The 20,471-nt window shown below is 36.4% G+C and overlaps 2 protein-coding genes and 1 pseudogene across 3 annotated transcripts in view; 1 reads left to right on the forward strand and 2 right to left on the reverse strand.

Annotated features, from left to right (window-relative positions):
• IL23R (interleukin 23 receptor) overlaps window positions 1-20,471 on the reverse strand; it is a 56,524-nt gene extending 36,053 nt beyond the window's left edge. The window contains exons 1-4 of one of the 2 annotated variants that reach the window (XM_025871907.2): window positions 20,351-20,471; window positions 18,715-18,817; window positions 15,455-15,751; window positions 10,430-10,553 (exon numbers count right to left, since the gene is read on the reverse strand). In XM_025871907.2, the coding sequence (XP_025727692.1) occupies window positions 10,430-10,553; window positions 15,455-15,751; window positions 18,715-18,784 (491 nt within the window). In that variant the 5' untranslated portion in view covers window positions 18,785-18,817; window positions 20,351-20,471. Of the gene's footprint in view, window positions 1-10,429; window positions 10,554-15,454; window positions 15,752-18,093; window positions 18,208-18,714; window positions 18,818-20,350 lie in introns of those variants that run through there. The other variant, XM_073896568.1, reaches the window with a different exon arrangement.
• Window positions 519-617, reverse strand: LOC112824093 (U6 spliceosomal RNA; annotated as a pseudogene).
• LOC112824052 (large ribosomal subunit protein eL42-like) lies at window positions 2,376-2,693 on the forward strand. The gene has a single exon (XM_025871908.2). The coding sequence runs from the start codon at window positions 2,376-2,378 to the stop codon at window positions 2,691-2,693; it is 318 nt and encodes a 105-aa protein (XP_025727693.1).

A 20,471-nucleotide genomic window follows, 5' to 3' on the forward strand; every position in this document is an offset into this window, starting at 1 on the left:
GAGGGTCAGCTCTTAGTGCTTGCCTTTTCCCTCAGCTCACTCATCTTCCTGGTTTCAATCACAACAATGGACAAAACATTCCACACATAGAGCTTCTGGGTATCTGCACTCTCACTGGGAGCTGCATTTGGAGATCTGCCTGAGACCAGAACTGTAGCATATTTACAACTTGTAATTCTTCTTGCCCATTTCTCTGTTGTTGTCAATAGCGTGCTGCCTTTCTGATGTCCTCAGTTTGCCATTTTTAACAACTTTTCCTCCATCACTTAAGAGCCAACCAAAGAAGGTGAAGTATTTCCTTAGCTATTATTTTCTTATCTTTTGTTTCTGTTTTGATAGCTGTGGCCATGGTCTAAGCCCTAGCTCTGTATTATCTGTTTGATATATTACTTGTAGATTCCTGCATTAATTGTATTACATTGTGAAACCTAACTTTATATACATCTACTAACTTGGAGGGAAATAACCTTGGAATTTGAACAAAAGTGAAAAGACAAGTCCCCAAAATTTTTACATTTAACAAACAGAAACGCTTCACGAATTTGTATGTCATCTTTGATTATGGGTCATGTTCATTTTCTCTGCACTGTTCCAATTATATACATTGTGGCGAGCACTGCTCGGTTTCTTTATCTAATACCATCAACTTTTTTCTGTCCTGGGGGACTGACTTGATACGATTTATGGGAAAGGAAGAGTTGAAAAATCACAATCATTTCATCTCTACAGCTGCACTTCAGGTCCTATTACTACTATGCATCTATTCAGCAATGCCCCGAATTTCTCCAGCCCCACAATACCCCAGCCCAGATTATAACTTGCCGGCCACTATGATCTGTTAGAATCCAAAGTGGCATGCTTGCTGAGACACAGAACTCCAGGGGAGGAAAGAGGAACCAGCCTCACTCTACCAAGCAATAAATGCATTTATGAATCAAAATACTACAGAATTTACATATCTGTATTTTAAACTTATTGCCACCATCAGAGCAGGATAATCTCAGCAGGCAACCAAGGAATCTAAGGCTGACATTGCTACGTGGATGGGGGTGAGGGGTCTACCTGGAATGAAGGTGGCAGCAGCTACTCTAGTTCAGCTTAGGTTTTTAACCCTCAGTGCATATTTTCTGGTGCTGCCTCTTTCCTCTCAATAGCAGGGAGATCACTATGAACACCAGGAGAAGACAAGGACATATCATAGTGATGAAAAGCAGAGGGCTTGGGTTTTAGAAAAAAAACAGGTTCAAATCCCATTTCTTCCCCTCAATAAAATGTGGGAGTTGGAGCCAGTTTCTTAACCTCTATGTACTTCAGTTGACTCATCTGTACAACAGAAAGAATAACATTGATGTAATCATGAGTAAATAAGTGAGTGAGATAAGGAAGCATGGAGCAGATGGCTTAACAACAATAAAGGGCTTATTAAACACACATTTATTACTGTGAATTAAAAGGTATTTATGATAAGACTTTTACACATTCTAAAGAATACAAATGAAACCTTAAAAGTTGTTTTATTTCAACAAGCAAAATTTCTTTTATATTACTTGTATCTGAAATCAAATCCTTCCATTAAATTCAGGTGTTTGCATAGTTCCCTTATATATTTTTTTTGAAATAAGACGGAATGTAAATAAATTACAGAGAGTTTGTTTTAAGGTATGCTAAACTCATGCTCAATAAGATTTCAAATGTGAAAATAAGAAAATGGCAAATATGGTTAAGTAGCAAGTAGGGCATCTCTGAGTATTTTCCAGTTAGAGAAAACCACATGCATGTCCTTGGTTTGTGGCTAATTCTTTTATCTTTTATATTGAGACCACAGTCAAAATGGAAATATATTCTTAAACCAACATTAACCATAGTTATTAGGTAATTTAATTCTGCTTTTAAAGTCTAACTTCATGTTAGCACCTAGATCACAAACACTGTTTTAGATGAAGAATCAGTAATAATGAATGAATGACTATAACTTTGGGGCTATTTTTACATAAAACCATATATTACAAAGTTTTCAAATTTCTTATTTCTATTTCTGGTTTCGGTATGCTTACTAATACATACCAGATTATTTTTTGAAGGGAGTCAGCATGATTTATATGTCTCTGAAGTTTCCCATGCACCTCACTCTAGTTGTTTTTAATAAATTTTCAATGAACACTGACAATTTATGATGAAAATGATGAATAGTGTTTTCCATTTATTTAGCCACTCATTCAACAGATATTTATTTAACATCCACTATGGTCCAAGCACTACTTTAGACACTGGGAATACAACAATGGACAAAACAGATAAAAGTCCCACTTTTTCTTTCTGAGCCCATAGCGCTCTTAGAAATATGGTGAATGACGAGAACATTCACCATTCAAAACATGGTGAATGTTCCTAAAACCCACCGGACTTTCTGCAAGTGTGGCAAGGACCAACCCCACAAAGTGACACAGTACAAGAAAGGCAAAGATTCTCTTTATGCCCAGGGAAAGCAGTGTTATGACAGGAAGCAGAGTGGCTATGGTGGGCAGACTAAGCCGATTTTCTGGAAAAAGCCTAGAACTACAAAGAAGATTGTGCTGAGGCTTGAATGTGTTGAGCCCAACTGCAGATCTAAGAGAATGCTGGCTATTAAGAGATGCAAGCATTTTGAATTGGGAGGATATGAGAAAAGAAAGGGCCAAGTGATCCAGTTCTAAGCTTCATATTTTGTTATATCACGAAGACAATAAAATCTTGAGGTTATTTTTACTTCATTTGGTTGGAGTTGGTCTTTTAAGAGGGAAATAAACTAGTGCCATCAATAAAATTCCCCTTGTGGGGCAGTTTATACTTAAAAAAAAAAAAAAAAACACAGATAAAGTCCCAACCTTCATGGAGCATACATTCTGGTGGAAACAAATAAATATATGATATACCATGTGGTGATAGATGTTTAGAAGAAAAATAAAGCAAAAAGGGGTTAGGAAGTGCTAGAAGTAGGAGTGGGGATTTTTTTTTTTTTTTAAGGAAGTTGAAGATGGGGAAGGCCTGTCTGTCTAAGAAGGTGACTTTCCTTCTCTCTGGAGGAAGAGCTTTCTAGAGATATGCAAAGACCCTAAAGCAGAATCTTGCTTGTCTTGTTCAAAAGAACAGCAAGGACATCAGTGATGTTTGGTGTAGGTGAGGCAGATAGAAAGGGATTAAAGATGAGATCAGAGAGTCTGGAAGACGGAGGGATTTCAAAGTTATTAGAAGGTCACACCATTGAAGGACTCTGGCTTTGATCTGTGAGAGAAATGGGAGGTTTTGAGCAGAGGAGTGACACAATCTGAGCTGCATGTGAAAAGAATTACTCTGGCTACTTGCATATAATAATAACTATAGGAAGGCAAAAGTGGAGACTAGGGCACCAGTTAGGAAGTTTTTACTAACCCAGATGAGAAATGATATGGTTTGGCTCAGCATTGCAAAGTGGATAGTGAGAAGAGGTCACATACAATAGGTTTTGCTGATTAATTTTGTTAAGGGCATGGTAGGGAGGAATCTAGGAGGACTCCAGTGATTTTGACCTAAATAATACGAAGATGGAGTTGCCATTTACTGAGAAGGGGAATGCAGTGTGGGTAAAAGAAACAGGGTGTTTGGTTTTGAACATGTTAGCTTTGAGATATCTTTTGGATGTCTAAGAGAGAGTGCTGAATAAGATGTTAGATATATAGTAGCTGTGGACAGGGGAGATGTCTAGACTCAAGGTAGATAAATTAGGAATTTACACTATAAATTTGCATTATGTCTTTTAGGTAATGAGTATAGATAGAGATGAAAGGAGATCCCATGAATAAAGCTATGGGTACCTATTACTTTACTAGAAATGAAGAGGCATCAGCTGAAGAGTCTGAGAAAAAAGCATCCAGGAAAGTTGGAGGAGTGGTGTCCTCCAAGCCAAAAGAAGGAAGTGAAAAGCTTAATTAAATGCTCCTGATAGGAAGATAAGGACTGAGAGAAACCACTGAATTTGCTAATGCGGAAGTCAACAGTGACACTGATAAGACCTGTCTCAGTGTACAGCAAAAAATTGACTAAACTAGATTCAAGAAAAGATGAGAGAGAAAGTAGAGACAAAAAGCACAGACAACTGTTGAGTTTTGCCATAAAGAGGAGCAGAGAAACAGGGTAGTGGAGAGAGGAAGGACCAAGGGATTTTGCATTTTTCAAGAGGGCAGATGCTGCAGGTTGTTTGAAAGCTGGTGGGAATGATCCAGTAAAGATAGAAGAGGTGATCATGCAGAAAAGAGAGGAACATTGTTGGAGCAATTTTCTCCAGGAGACAGGAGGGTTAAGATCTAGCACACAAAGTGGAGAGTTGGCCTCAGGGCAACTGTAGTTCATCCACAGTAGTAGAAAGGAAGACCAAGTATATGGGTACAGATATCAATGCATCAGTAGATGGGGGAGGCTTATGGTATTTCTCATTGCTCATATTTTCTCAGTGAAATTATAAAGTAGGTCATCAATAGAGAATGAGGAGGGAGAAAAGCCGCGGGAGACCAGAAATGAGAGAACAAGTAATGAAATAATTATTGGCTTAGTGGAGGAATGAGTTGGCCAGTGATAGGTAGCAGGATACTGGGTGGCTATCTGGGCCCCACTGAGATTAATGGTCATGAATATAAGTCGCATCAGTCAGTAAGTCTATGTTTGTCCCCATCCAGAATTAGCTTTCCTAGTATAGGTGCAGAATCAGTGAGGACATGGATTTAAAAATATGAACTGCTTAAGTCCTAGAAGAATTATTGAAATATAACATCACAGCCTTAAAAATATTTGGAATCATGCCAAAGAACTCTTTCTGATTATTAGGAATATGCATATAGAGGAGAAGAAGAAATGGCAAAAACAGGCCATATGAATTGACAGAATAGGCAATTGACCCTAGGGGGTCTAAAATAATATCTCATCTAGAAATAATTGCCCTACCGGTCTTTCACAGTGCCTGAAATTCCATCATTGGTGTTATTCTAATAACTTTATGACCTTGTCATGCACAGAGATGGTGCCTATCCACAAAAAAATCTCTAGAGTTTAACATAGTAACAAGAAGGCACAAAATGTTAAATAAATATTTGCTAAATTGGCTTGAATGGAATAGAATGAAGGGCCATCATGCATTCATTTTTATTCAACAAGTATTTATTGAGTAGAAGACACTACAACAGACATTGCAAGAATTTCTAAGAAAGCACATATTTTCATGAAGCTGTTGAGGGTAATAGACAATAGTCAGTAGATGTTTATTAGCAGAGTTTCTTCTTTGGTTTCTCCTATCACCACTTATTGATATAAATATCTATCTATCTATCTATCTATCTATCTATCTATCTATCTAGCAAAATACAGAGGGGTAGAGGAAGGTATGTGAATGGCCATGCAACTCTGCTGGTGGGGTCACCACAAAGATACTAGGGGGAAAGAAAGCTCTTGAAGCAACACAGATAAATTCCTCTGTTTTACAACTTCAACCCAACACCAGAAGGGAAGCCCTGATGACCTATAGGCTGCAATAGAGGGAATGCCACCTTTCTGCCACTAGTGGAACAAGTGGGTGGACTGAGGTAAAATACCTCTCCTGTATATGTGATTTTACTGGAAAACAGAACCACATGGGTTGGAAGTGAAATCTTGCAAATGCTGATCTCTATACCTCTCTGCCAAAGTGGAAAATAACCTAAGAACCAAGGATCCAGAATAACCTTTTTAAACTACCTCAACCACAGACTTTTTCCTGGGGGGAAAGACCTTTCTGATAGTTAGAAAAATTAGCTTTCTTTTCTCTAGTTTTTTCAACTCATTGGTGTGTTTTTAATTAATTGTAAGATGAACAGATGTTTATTCCCTTTTCCAGTTTGTGCCTCTACAAGCTCATTCTTTGAATTTGCTACAGGAGAACATTCGTTTTTATGCTAATCCTTCACATCTTTTAGGTCCTTTTTAAAATATGATAAAATTCCATTAATCTGGACTTAATTTAGAATTTGAGTTAGGTTTGTCTGAGTTTGACTATAATTTACTGTTGGATTTTAGAAAATACGGTGAAAAAGCTTTTCTAATAGGTAAGACTTTGTATTATTATTATTTAACTAAACTGTGAAGGGATAATGCGGGAAATGTCTATTTCTACTTATCGGAGTAATCACTCAATAAACATTAATTGAGCAGTTACAATGCACCAGGCGTCATTCTAGGCTCAAGTGATACAGCAGTGAACAAAATAAAAATTCTTGCCCACATTGAGTTTACATTTCTAGTCTGAATGAATGAGTGAGTTTACTATTGACATATGCACAACTGCTAAAAAATTAGTCTTATTTGTATTTTTTTTAGTTTTATTTATTTTTCTCCAGGAAAGTCTTGATTTTAGAGCACATTTAACATCTCTTTCTAGATAGTCATCTGCTTAAAGTTACTGTTACTTGAAAATAATGTAGTAAAATTATTGTTTATAATATCCTGTAAATGATCATTTTTAATGGCCTTATGTTAATCTCCTCACCCAAATCAGTCAGGTTTTGATGTAAGAAAAAATCAAAATCAAACAAGCCTAGGATGTCAGCCTTGAGTGTCACCATAACACTCTGCCTTTTTGTTGTTGTTTTTAAGCATTTCTATTTGCAAGTCATTTTTTATAGCTTGTGTCTTATAAACTTAGGAACACCCAGTATGGTATTATCCTCATTTCTCAGGAAGCTACTGCTTGGCAAAGCTAAATAACTTTTCCAAGATCACACAGCTAGAAATTATGCCAGATACTGTTAGATGACAGTGCTAGATTCTACCAACAATGCCCTTCTCCTAGGTTCCCATCCAGATAGAGTAGACATGTAACGCAGTTCTGGCCAATGAGATGCCGGTGGAAGTCCATGGGGGGACGCTCTTTTTCCTTCACCACTTTTCCTGCCTGGGACTTGGATGAGAAGCCTAGAGGTGCAGCTTCTGAAGCTTAAGGCCAACACACTAAAGCTTACAGAGGAGAAAGGTGGAAAAAGCCTTTGGGATATCAGTGAGTAATCATGCCAGCTCTGTAATTCCTACCACTATGGCTTGATATAAGTAAAGCCCCATCTGTTTAAGTCATTGCACTTGGGTTTTCTGATATTTGCATGATAAAAAACACCTAACGGATAAATTTCAGAACTGGAAATCAAAAGTAAAACTCAACACCCCCCATTCTTTCCAATGGATAGTTCTGAAAGCATGCTCTTTTATAAATGTATTCTTAATACTTTCAAGGTGACTTTTTGAGTACTGAGAAAATCTCAACACTCATAACTATATACAGGTATTTCTCACTTTATAAGCTAGATGTATTTCTCAAAAAAGCCATGTGTAAATAATTTAAACATGTAACTGAATGCATTAATGGATTTTAAGAAAAATCTATAATAAATAGTCAAAATACTTGGAGAACATTTTTTTTTTATGATACTAAATAGGAAATTAGGTGGTGGTTGGCAAGTTTTTGTTCAACAAATATATCTTCTCAAATTGTGGTATGCCTGTTCCAAATTTATAATGCAATTTTATTGTCAGGAACCTGAGACAGCAAGTAAGTGGGACCTGAAAGAATTAATTCATACCCACTAGGTTGGCAATAACCAGTAAGATAATAATAAGTGTTGGCAAGAATGTGGAGAAGTTGGAATCTTCATATAGTTCTGGTAGGAATGTAAAATAGTGCAGTTGTTTTAGCAAACAGTATAGTAGTTCCTCAGAAGGTTAAACAGAATTAACATATGACCCAGCAATTCTATTCCTAAGTATATGCCCAAGAGAAATGAAAACCTGTGTCTACCGAAAATCTTGTACATGAATATCTCAGAAGCATTACTCATAATAACCAAAAAGTGGAAACAACCCGAATGTCCATCAGCTAATGAATGGATAAAGTAAATGTGATATATTCATACATTATTTGGCCATAAAAAGGAATGAAGTACTTATACATGCTAGACTAAGGATGAAACTTGAAATCCTTGTGCTAAGTGAAAGAGCCAGTCACAAGAGACCACATATTATATGACTCCTTTTATATGAAGTGTCCAGAGCAGGCAAATCCCCAGAGGATGCCTCAGGATGGGAAAGTTGAGGGAAATGGAGTTATTCCTAATGGATACAATTTACTTTTGGCATAAGAAAATGTTCTAAAATTGTGGTGATGGTTGCACAACTCTGTGAATATACTAAAATCATTGAATGCTATACTTTAAATAAGGTGAATCGTATGGTATGTGAATTATACTCTATAAAGCTGTTATATTAAAAAGAAAGAAAAAAACCAACCAGTGAAGATCAGTGGGCCCATGAGGTAGTAAAATTTCCACGAGATAGTAAAATCCTCAAGGCACCATGCTTTCTCTGTCAATCTGGCACTATCTAGCTTTTCTGTCAGCTTCCATTGTGGGAGTTGCTTCCATACTGCTTTCATTTTCAAAACTAAAGTTGACTGTATAAGGAGACTCTTAAGTTTTCTTGTCCTCTTTTCATCTCGAAAGGACTACTTTACCCTAGAAGCAGAGGGTAAAGGTTAAGTCTCTGACCTGTGTTAGAACCCTGGCTTCCTTACCATCTTAGCTAAGTGACTTTGGAGAGGCAATATGAGCACTGTGAAATGGGTACAGTAACGATCGTTATTTCACAAGGTGGAGTTGAGGATTGAAGATGTAGTACACATGACAACATAGCCTATGCCTAATCTCCATGTTTCCATCATCTCTTTGATACCCGACCTTGCCTCTGTGTAACCCCTGCTTAGAATGAAAGGTGTGAGCATCTTGCCCATGGCATATACCTGGTGACTGCAGGCTTAGCAATGTATTCATAAAATCTGCCCAGTTTTTACACAGAATTTCTTGAATGGAGAAGTGTTACCTTTTATATTTCAATCAAAATTATTCTGAGTATGTCACAGGTGGAGAGAGAGAGCAAGACTGGAAGATTATTCTCTTCTACTGTGATGAGACCTGGTTATCATCTTTCAAACATGCTCTGTGATCTGGTTCCCATGCTACATCAGCAGAAAATAACTAAATTGGGAAGAAGGCAGTAAGGCCAGCCCAAGTTAAAATCCCACCTCTCCCTCTCTGTAGCTAAGTGGCCCTGGATGTATCACCTAACCCCATTGAGCCTCAGTCACTTTGTCTACAAAAATCAGAAAAATAATCATATGTACCCCACAAGATTGCATAAGGGATTAAATGAAGTAACACATATAAAGCTTTTGGCTGAATGCTTGGCAAATAGTAAGGGTCCCATAAATGCTTTTTAAAAAATAAGTAGTTCGGGAAATTTTTTGAGAGTTACAAACAGGAAAAAGTATACTTCAAATACACCACTGAAAGCATTCTTAAAAAAAATAATAATAAACTAAACAAAATGAGAAACATGGATGGGTGACCACCTTAACCTTTTTTTTTAAATTAATGGTTTTATTTCCAACTTTAACACTAACAGAGGATTCCAAAACAGACTAATATATGTGAGAATAGTTTAAATGTAACAAAGAAAGAATTCAGCTATGTACATTGGAGGGAAGGGGATTTTTTCATATCAACCTCTTTCGATTTTGCTGTTTCTGAACAAGTATACATGTTTTCCCAATTTAATTTAGTACAAAGTAGAACAACTTTGATAACCAACGATTTTTCTGTAAGCATAAAACTTAAGAGATTTTGGCTGTGTGGTCATCTTGGCTCTGGTTATTTTAAGAACGTGACAAAAGAGTATTTCCACAAAGCCCTTCTGGACTCCAAGTAGAAAATTATCATTTTCACTCAGTTATCACTTTCACTTTTAAAACTGAAACTCCTGTGTCCTGGGAACTTCCTTTAGTCTCAGACAAACCAGAAGAGATGGTCAGCCTGTACAGACACCAAATTTAAGATTTCGAGATCATTATTGATAACTAATGGCTTCCATGAATTTAGTGCTAATGGTGGACATGGCGCTGTGCTACATGCTTTAAAAGCCAAATTCCACTGAAATAATTAGAATAAATCTGTGCATTAGGTTCTATTCTTATGCCCGTTTTCAAGATAAAAGAAAGGCAGTTTGGAGAGGTTGACTAAGTTACCTAAACCCTAGAAAGAGGATACAACTGAGATGAAAGCAAAGGTCCTTTTAAAACTATTCTGTGCTATATTCCCATTAGGTCTCTGCCCCCAGTTACATACCAATGAATTAAAGGACAGAAAGTTTATAGAACACATTGTCCCAGAGAGTGAAAATATGAGTGGCCCTAAAAGCGTTTGGGTAGCTTCACTGATGATAATTAGGGAATTGGGGGAAATCAGTGTGTACATTTACTGTTTATGGTTCATTTTTTTTTGGAACCCTGGTGGAGGCAGAACACTGGCTGGACTGGAGTGGAATTGTTCATAAAACTGTTGTAGGAACCTACCTCTTCACATACACCACATACTTTGTGTCTATGTAGGTGGGCTTCCCGGAATTCCAGGTACAAGTCATGTTGCCTGAATATTCATAAATGACACAGGTTACCTTGTCAGGAACATCTGGTGGATCTGCAACAAAATGTATCACTTAGAAGCCACCCTAGAGACATAAAGTTCTTTATCAAGTAGTTAGTTGATAAACTTTCCATTTTATTTAGGAAACCAGCCCAATCAGCACTCAGCACCTCCCTCATTCCATCCTGATCACCTCACCTTACTACCTACTTTGACATCAGGCATCGCTACTCTCCTTTGTAATACTTTACTATATTCTCCACGCTGCTGGGGATACTAATATGATCAAATTTCTCCCATCCCCCCCAAAAAAAAATCACTCCTCAAATCCCCCATCCTCATCTATCACTGTATCTCCTTTTCTTAACAGCTAAACTAAGGGTCCTATATTATGCTGGTCTTTTACTTCATCTCCCATTTGCTCTTGAACCCCAGACAATCAAGATTCAGACCCACAATTCCATCAAAACCCTGTTGCTAAGGTCATTAATGACTTTCTAATCAACGAATTCCGAGATATCTGTGCAATCACCATTGAGCTTGACTTCTGTGGCATATGTAAGTAAACTATAATATGCTCCTAAAATACATCCCAAAACAAAGTTGTAGATGATAATTTAAGTATCTAGTCTCTGGAAAGCACTAGAAATATGTTTAATTAAAGGAAGTTCTGGCCATATGATAAAGTGAAAAATGCAGGTTGCAAAATAGTGTAATATAGTGATCTCATTCAAGAGAGAGACACAGAGAGAGGGGTTGGGAAGGAGGAGAGAGAGTGAGAAAGGGAAAAGAGAGAGAAACTAAAACTTGAAAGACATATTTCAAATTATTAAAGCTGGGTTGTTAGTAGTGAGATTATGGGATTATAGAGATAATGGGTATTTCCTTTCTGCTGGTCTAAATTTTTAAAAACTTTCTATGTTGTATGCAATTTGATTTTATAATTAAAAAACAATTTCAAGCAGTAAGAACATACTAAAGTACTTTAAAACATTTTGATGAATTGTAGCATTGAGTTACAATGGGGAGAAACTGGACTCCAAATAAGTGAAAAGAAATATTTAAGTTTTATTTGAGTCTTAAAGGAGGTAGGTCTGGAAACATAAATTTAAGTCATTTTGAATATTGATTGAGTTGTGGTCCCTTACTGATTACAGTGATTTGTGCTAAAGTTATTTTTCCCTTCTGGTTTTAGATAGAGTACGATTGATTTGGCCATCATAAAAGACAATGGTCAATATTTTGGGCTATGTTATTCCACAGCATTCTATATAAAGTGAATGCTCAGGGTTATAAATGACTCGTGGTTAATTAATTTTGCAAAAGATCAAATAGATTATATACACACATGTGAATAAGTGCAATATTTGTTAATGTGAAATATATAAAGATGGGAGTATGATTAGTTATGAGAGTAAAACCGGGTTGTTGTTAATCTCATTGCCAGTTTATCCAACATCAAGGAGAAAAACCCGCTATCCAGCCAGGTATCAGAGTATACTCTGACATATACAAGGATGAGGCTTATGTGTTTGTTTTTGTCTACCAATCCCATCCCTCCCCTATTATTGGAGCACTTACTAATCACAGGCCAGATTTCTTGTCAGAGTCTAGCCAAGGATCATTTTCTACTAAGAGTTTCTTGAAGGTAGAATCCCTCTTCTTTGGATTTCTAGCATTTAAAACATTTTTGGTGCATGGCAACCACTCAGTAAAGTTTATCTCATAATTTGATTGGCTTGATTAATAAAATGATAATGAGGAGAATTTAAAATGAACAGAGGCACAGTGCTTCTGGCAAAGATCACTGCAATTCCTTTCCCAAGGAGAGCACAGGCCAGCCTAATTGTGCCAGGAATGATACTAGATAGCAATGTTAAAGACAAATATTCAGGGACTTTCATTGGATAAAAAGTGTGCTTTCCTCACAATAAGTAGAAATCAAAGATGGTCAAAATTTAAGTCAAAGATATTTAAACGTTTAAATAAATGATTAAGTGGAAACAGATTGTTCCGTGTCTGGTTTACTTTAATTTGGTATTTTTAAATGAATAAAGACATCTTATAATATTTTATCCCATGATTGATGTGAAACTGATAGAACAAAATTCCCATAGTATGTGTGCATTTAATCACAGATGAGATTCTTGGAAGTGTTTAAAATGATGACTAAAAATGGAAATTGTGATAATAATAGTTTATATTTCACAGATTACATATTAAAGTACAGAGCTTTTAAATATATTTGGATTTCTTTTCAGGGAAAGCAGTGACTCATTTATTTTCTCTCTCTTTTATGATTTGTTTCCAGTCTAAAAAAAATACACATAATCATTTTATTCAAAACAGTGATGATAAGTTAACATAGTAAAGCTCACAGGACAAATATCCTGTGATCAGAGTAACCCAGTGAAAGCAATGTGATTTCTAGAGTACCACAAAAACCCTCAAAAAACTTTTTTTGACCTACTTAAATAGGAAGTTTTGTTTGCTAAGAATGCAGAGCCCAAGAACATAGGGTTGCTTGGGTCCAAGAGTTAGAGTAAATTCTTACCTGGCAGTTACAATGTCACACTCATAACCAGAGCCCTATGTAAAAAGTTACAACTCACAAAGTTAAATAAATGGAAAGAATAATGTTCTTTCTAAGCAGCCAGCAGCAGAGAATCTAAATTCTTCTATGATGTCGTCCCAGAAGGGGAGCAAAGTCTGTTCCCTGACCCTAAACATGGCCTGGTGGTTGTGTTTGGGGGCAACACTAGAAGAAGCTGTTGGGGATAATTTGTCACTCAAATTGTAATTCAAGGAAGGAGGCCATACTTCTTTTGCCTCCTTTCTTCCTCTGGCTCAAATTAAAAGCTAACCTTTCCCCATAACTGTGAAAATTGCTTTGCCCTCCAAAGAAATTGTATCTTCTCTCAACACCCCACCTCCACCCACAAAGGATAAATAGTAAAATATTTAAGCATTAAGTGTTATGTTTCCTGAGGATGTAGACAAGCTAAGGACTCCTCATATATCAGATAAGATGTCCACCTATGTCTTCATTTCCCATAATTTAGGGCAAGTTTAGTTTGCTTTTATCAGTTTAAGTCATGAGTTGGCCAACTTTATTCTTTGACCCCAGAAGCTACTGCAGTCCTTCCTCAGTTCACCTCTACCACCTCCCATGGCTCTTCTTTCTTTTTGAAAATCATGCAAGATCAGGTTCCCAGAATTAAGTACGACAATGGCCTTATTTAAAACAAGGAAGCCTCTTGCTTCTCAGGTGTCCACTCTAGGGGCAAGTGGTGACCACCAGGTGGTCTTGTTCTTGCTAGTTAAGGTCTGGAGATGAGGAAGAATAAGAACTCATATTTGATTGTCAAAAGTATGGATGAAGGGAACATGACAAAGTCCCCAAAGCCCTCTATCGTTCTTCACTGAAATTGGGTCCAGATGCTCTGGGGAATGAATCTCTGGGTTAAAACAGTGCTGAATTTATTGATCTATTTCTCATAATACTAGAACCAAGAATTAAGTATATAATTATACAAGTGAGCTCATATTACTATGATAACTTACACATCTTCAGAATACTATAAGTACAAATTGAATTTAGCAATTATTTTTTAGATGAACGTGATTTTTTTCTTTTTTTATAAGATTTTATTTATTTATTTGAGAAAGAAAGAGAAAGCCTGTACGCATGTACATACTGGAGCAGGGAGAGGGGCAGAAGGAGAGGGAGAAGCAGATTCCCTGCCGAGCAGTGAGTCTGATGCAAGGGCTCTATCCCAGGACCCTGAGATCATGACCTGAGCCGAAGGCAGCAGCTTAACCGACTGAACCACCCAGGCACTCCTAATTTTTTTTTTAATAATTACAGTTACAAAAAATGATTCACATTTGAGGCAGTGGGACTAGGAGCAGGGAATTATATCAGAATCTCTTCATGTTTTATCAAAAGCATGCAATTTTAAGTGCATTTAACACACTGGTGTTGTACTTTAAAATGTATAATATGCTTTCAAATAGTTTATTAAAATTTGGTGCTCACTACAGCTGGAATAATTGGCCTCATTTTACAGACATGGAATCAAGGCTCAGACGGATTAACCGGCCCAAGGTCACACAGCTCGTAAGAAGTATAGCAGGAACACAAAGCTAGTTTTGCAACTATTTTTTTCTCCCTAAATCTTAGCCTCAAAATTTCTTGATGGGATCTGCTTCAAGGCAGATGATATTAGTTTGGAAAGCAAATAAACAAAAAATATAAGTGTAGAGCCAATGAAAAATACAACATGTATTTAAAATCATGTATGCTGTTTGGACAGGACAGTTAAAATTTTGTTTTTTGAATGCATCAGCAACATTTAAAAATTTGTAGAGTTGATATTGAAAGTTTATATTTCTGTCTTCTTTTAGAGTCAAAAGATTTAGGATTACAAGATCCTCATAAATGATGGAGTTGGGCAGTGACTGTCCGCAGTAGACCATCTATGTGCTTTCCTCTCTGCACAGATCCCATTAGCCTCCTTGACTCATATTTTACCAACCTGGCCCCTGGAAGCATTTGGGTTTGCAATTCCTATATTAAACTCATAAAAGAAGTAAACTATATTAATTTGTCTCTAATTTTAGACAAGATTTTATTTTTTATTATTTTTTAAGATTTTATTTGTTTATTTATTTATTTAACAGAGAGAGTGTGCACAAGCAGGTGGAGAGGCAGGCAGGGGAAGAGGAAGAAGCAGGCCCCCCACTGAGCAGGGAACCTAACCTCCCCGCTGAACAGGGAGCCCAGCTGAGCAGGGAGACTGATGAGGGCTTGATCCCAGGACCCTGGGATAATGACCTGAGCCAAAGGCAGACACCCAACCAACCAACTGAGCCACCCAGGCACCCCAACCAGATTTTAGACTAGTTTGCTAGATGAGCTTTCATTTGAATTTTGAATGCACCCCAACACTTACATCCAGAAGAAATGTCTTTTCCACATATCAGTGTCTCTTGAAAATATCCAGGACATTCAGCAGTGCAGTACATAGAGGCATGTGGCTCCAGAAAGTTGTTATACCAAAGCCGAGCTGTCGTTTTATTAATTCTTGTGATTTGAAATCTTTCTTTAATGCCATTTTTATAAAAATAAAGTTTCCTTGGTTGGCAGTTCTTAATTGCTGCTTGACAATATATAGAGATATTCATACCCATCTTAAAAATTGTGGCTGGTTCTACCCAGATGTGGCCAGAGCAGTTTATATTTGTAATTCCTGGAAACAAATAGATAAAATTTTAAAAATTCCATGTAAAACATTAAAACAAGAGATTCAAAAGAATATACTGTTGCATTTAAATTTTATTCTTTTCTATTAACTAAATGATTTTCATTGGAAAAAAGTTTTAGGGTTAACCGTATCTTTTAACTGATTAGGTTATTATAATGTGCTTTTTACTGTACTTCTGCTGATGCTCAGCAACATGATACAAAACTAGAGTCAGCCTTTAAACTACTCTGTCTAAAGAGCAAATATAATTAGCTCTCCTATTTTAAAGTAGAGAACTGAGGCATTATGAGGCTATGCCATTTTTCAAAGGTAAGATTAGAAACAACACTTGGCACTGCAGAATCCAAACCCCTTTCTCAAGCTACTCAATCAGTCTTTCATTGTTCTGTAGATAATGGCTACTTTCTCAGAAAATTAGGAGTTTAGGGGCGCCTGGGTGGTTCAACTGGTTAAGTGTCTGCCTTCAGCTCAGGTCATGATCTATCCTGGGATAGATTCCCCAGTGGGGCTCCCTGCTCAGTGGGGAGCCTGCTTCTCCCTCTCCCTCTGCTGCTACCCCTGCCTGTGCTCTCCCTCTCTCAAATAAGTAAAATCTTAAAAAAAAGAAAATTATGAGTTTAATGAATAAAATCATACTCTTACTAATGACAAAAATCTATTGCTTGATAACCATTAATTCATCATTAATTTAATAATATGGGAAAATTCAGAATATATTTTGTTAAAAAGCAAATTGCAGAACAACATATTTAAGACAGGCTCAATATCAGATATAGATAAGTGAATGAAGAGAAATACACTAAGATATTAACAATGATAATCTCTGTATGTTAGACTAATTTTTTCATTTTTAATTTCATTTTTCTGTGTTTTAAAAATTATATAGTGAATGTAATTACTTTTATAACCCAAAATAATAATTTAAAGTCATTTTCATAAACTCAAATGATAGTGCAATGCAGTATCAGTTAAATTAAATTCACATCAAGGAAAATTTATTATTGTGTTTTTCTGGAAATACTTGCATTAAAATATCTTAAAATCTTATCAAAATAGTGATAAAGGTAAGTATTTGATTTTAAAAGGTCCTATCTTTAGACTTCAGTGCTTAAAGAATTAACTTGTATAATACAAATGTAATTGAATATTTCCATTTACATAATGAACATTATGTAAAAATTATAAGTATTTAAATATTGAAGTACTGATAAAATAATTCCATCATTATTAAGAAGATATTTAAGCCAAAGACATGAAAAGGAAGTTTTAAGAAAGCATCCGACTGCTTTAAATAAGGTCAACAATTCAAGTTTAAACAAACTGAATCCCCAGGACTTTAAAAAAATATGTGAATACTATCATGGAATTATTATGAATAGTGTTTGAAAAAAATAGAAAATATGAAAAATGTCAGAAGACTTCAGATTTGGACAAATGTCCTGGTTTTCAAAAATAGAATAAAGAAGAACTTTGGACCACTGAGCTTTACTACATTCAGGAATAAATTAGTAAGTCAATGATTTCTCAGTACCTAAAAAATCAGTAGTCAGTGGGAATCAACACAGATTATATAAGAATAAGTTATACAAATATGTTAATTTCTTTTTTTAATAGGGTTAGTAGATTGATCAGAGGAATGTTAAACTTTTTTTAAATTTTTTTAAAAAAATTTCAGCAGAGCTATTGAAAAGGGGGAACTTGAAAAAAATGTAGTCTGGATGATATTAAAACTATTCATAGATTGAACAATAATACATAAAATAATTTCTTTTATCTTTTTTAAAGATTTTTGTTTGTTTGTTTATTTGAGAGAGAGCAAGCGCACGAGCAGGGTGAAGGGCAGAGGGAGAAGCAGACTCCCTCCTGAGGGGGAGCCCGATGCAGGGCTCAATCCCAGGACTCTGGGATCATGATCTGAGCTGAAGGCAGATGCTTAACCAACTGAGCCACCCAGGTGTCCCTATAAAATAATTTCTAAGGGACAGCTTGAGGGTCTCTAAAGCCATGTCAGAGGGGATTGACTCATTTCTCTACACTCTATATTAATTACTTGAATGTATAAACACAAGTCCTACTTATCATTTGCATATTTCAAGAAGCTGGAAAAAGTTGGTTAGTGACCTATTTCTTCTAAATCTTCTTGGATAGCTGTGGTCTGACTCTGGGAGTGTCTGATACCTGCTGCAGGGATTCTAGTTCTGATGATAGGGCTACCTCTACATCTCCAATATAATCGTGTTCCAACCTGCAGAAGACAGTTTCCTTTTGTCATTAATCTGAGTAACTTGCACGATTTGCAAAGCTTTCTTCAAGGTGTAGAAACCTACCTTGGTGTTGCTTGTCTCCCAGTAAATGAATTTCTGCCACCTTCCCAGGACACAAAACCCTCAGTCGAAACTCTCAAATGCCAACAGCTATCCTGCCTGAATTTCTGATGATCCCCCTCCTGGATTCCTCAAAGCTGCTTATGCCTGTATCTGTAATAGTGCCAGATGTTTGTGTGAATTATAAGATGGGAATAATAGCACAATACCATTGCACAAAGTTGTGAGGAATAAAAGGCTTCGCACAGTGCCTGATACATAGTAACTGTCAACAAATGGTTTGTGGAGTTGAATTACATTCAAATGTTTGACGGATTATCATGTAACAGTTATAACAGTTCAAAGATAGAATATGCCAACTCAGAATAATTAGCTTCTTCATGGAAATGTTCATATATGAGTTAGAGGTTTGTTCCTTAGGGATGCTTGAGAAAGGAATCCTGCCATTAAGAGGGAGGTTGGATTCTTTTATTTCATTCACGCATATAATTTTTATGTGCATATAGTTTTTCCCAAACTAATAATTTTTTATTCTTCGGGGATCTTAGAATAATGCCTTGAAAATAATAAACACTCAACATTTTTTTGAATAAAAGATAACAATAGGTACTAAAAATACTATACCTCCATGACACCAATTGAAGAATATGTAAAGAGCTATTACCACATCCCATTGAATTGTGACCTGATTCATTCCTGAAAGCAAGCAAAAGCTCTTTGTTGCCCTCTAGGAAAGAAAAAATATGAAAATTGTTTAAATTATAATATTTTAATAAAATAACAATAATAAAAGGCATTCCTTTTTTTTCCTAACAGTTATTATTGCCTTTAATGAGACCATTTCAGTATGAAGAAACTAAGGAAGGAGGGAAGGAAAAAAAGAAGAAGGGGAGAACAGAAAGGAAGAAGAAACAGGGCAAAGAAAAGTCAGTGGTATGTGAAGAGGTATAATACAGATGGAGGAATAAAGCGAAAGAATGGTCTTTTATACCCTTCAAATCACTATGAATTACCTTAGTAGGACATTGTGACCCTTGATAAAATACACTTTCTTCTAATCTTGTCTCTCTCATCAGAAACCTCTGCTCTAACTTCTGATGATAAATTCTCCTGGCCAGATTTCTGTGCCTAAGAAGCCCCAGAACTATCAGTCTTTGATGGGTTAAACTTGGGAAAAGCCAAAAATTGCAGAACTTCCAGAAAGTAAGCATTCAAAATGACGAAAGATGAAGTGAGACAAAGTCATAGGTGCTCTCACCAGTTAAATTTATAAAAAAGCCTTTTCATCAGTAGACAGTTCAAAAGAAACACATTATATAAATTCCAAACAGTATTGCCATATGTTTACAATTAGAGTTGCGTTATTTAATTGGTTACCTACGTTATTGAGTAATCAGTTACTCAATAACCAACATTATCTAGTTATTTTTATCTGTTTAATAAAACCTGAGCTTTTCAGATAAAACAGCAAAACAAAATCATGACTTGTCTTATAGCATAAAATATAACTTTTTTTTCTTAAAGATTTTATTTATTTATTTGAGAGAGAGAGAGCACGAGCAGGGGGAGGAGCAGAGGGAGAGGGAGAAGCAGACTCCATGCAGAGCACGGAGCCCGACATGGGGCTCGATCCCAGGACCCTGAGATCACAACCTGAGCCGAAATCAAGAGTCAGGCACTCGGGGCTCCTGGGTGGCTCAGTCGTTAAGCGTCTGCCTTCGGCTCAGGTCATGATCCCAGCGTCCTGGGGTCGAACCCCACATCGGGCTCCCTGCCCCGTGGGAAGCCTGCTTCTCCCTCTCCCACTCCCCCTGCTTGTGTTCCCTCTCTCGCTGTGTCTCTTTCTGTTAAATAAATAAATAAAATCTTAAAAAAAAAAAAAAGAGGCGCTCAACAGACTGAGCCACCTAGGCGCCCCATATCTGATAACGTTTTTAAAAACTAGGGTCCCCATTACCCCCATGAATATAGGAATCCCTTTCATAATTTGTTAGCAATATTAGGCCTTCTCTTTATAAATAACAGGCAAAACAAGGCCTAAAATGTTCCTGGTTAGAAGTTAACTACACACCCAATAGAATATATGCAATAATTATTATTTAAAGTGATGGGCTATCAGACAGTATTTTAGATTCAACTTTCATCAGTAACCACTATATGAAATATCACAAGAACCTATAAGAAAAAACAACGTGGCCCATGTATTTCCAAAAGAAAATATAGCTGTTTTTAAGTATTTGGGTGATCATTGTCTCTTTACCTTTCAACTTGCTGGAAGCACATAATTCCACTTCAGGGCCAGGTTGCTATCTTGTGGCCTTTATCATGTCTTCCTTCCCCACTGCCTGCTTGTCAATAATCACTTCAGATTTTCAGCAACG

The sequence above is a fragment of the Callorhinus ursinus genome, unplaced genomic scaffold, assembly GCF_003265705.2.
Source record: "Callorhinus ursinus isolate GAN/ISIS: 27379988/994484 unplaced genomic scaffold, GSC_fseal_2.0 scaffold9, whole genome shotgun sequence".
NCBI classification, from domain to species: Eukaryota; Metazoa; Chordata; class Mammalia; order Carnivora; family Otariidae; genus Callorhinus; species Callorhinus ursinus.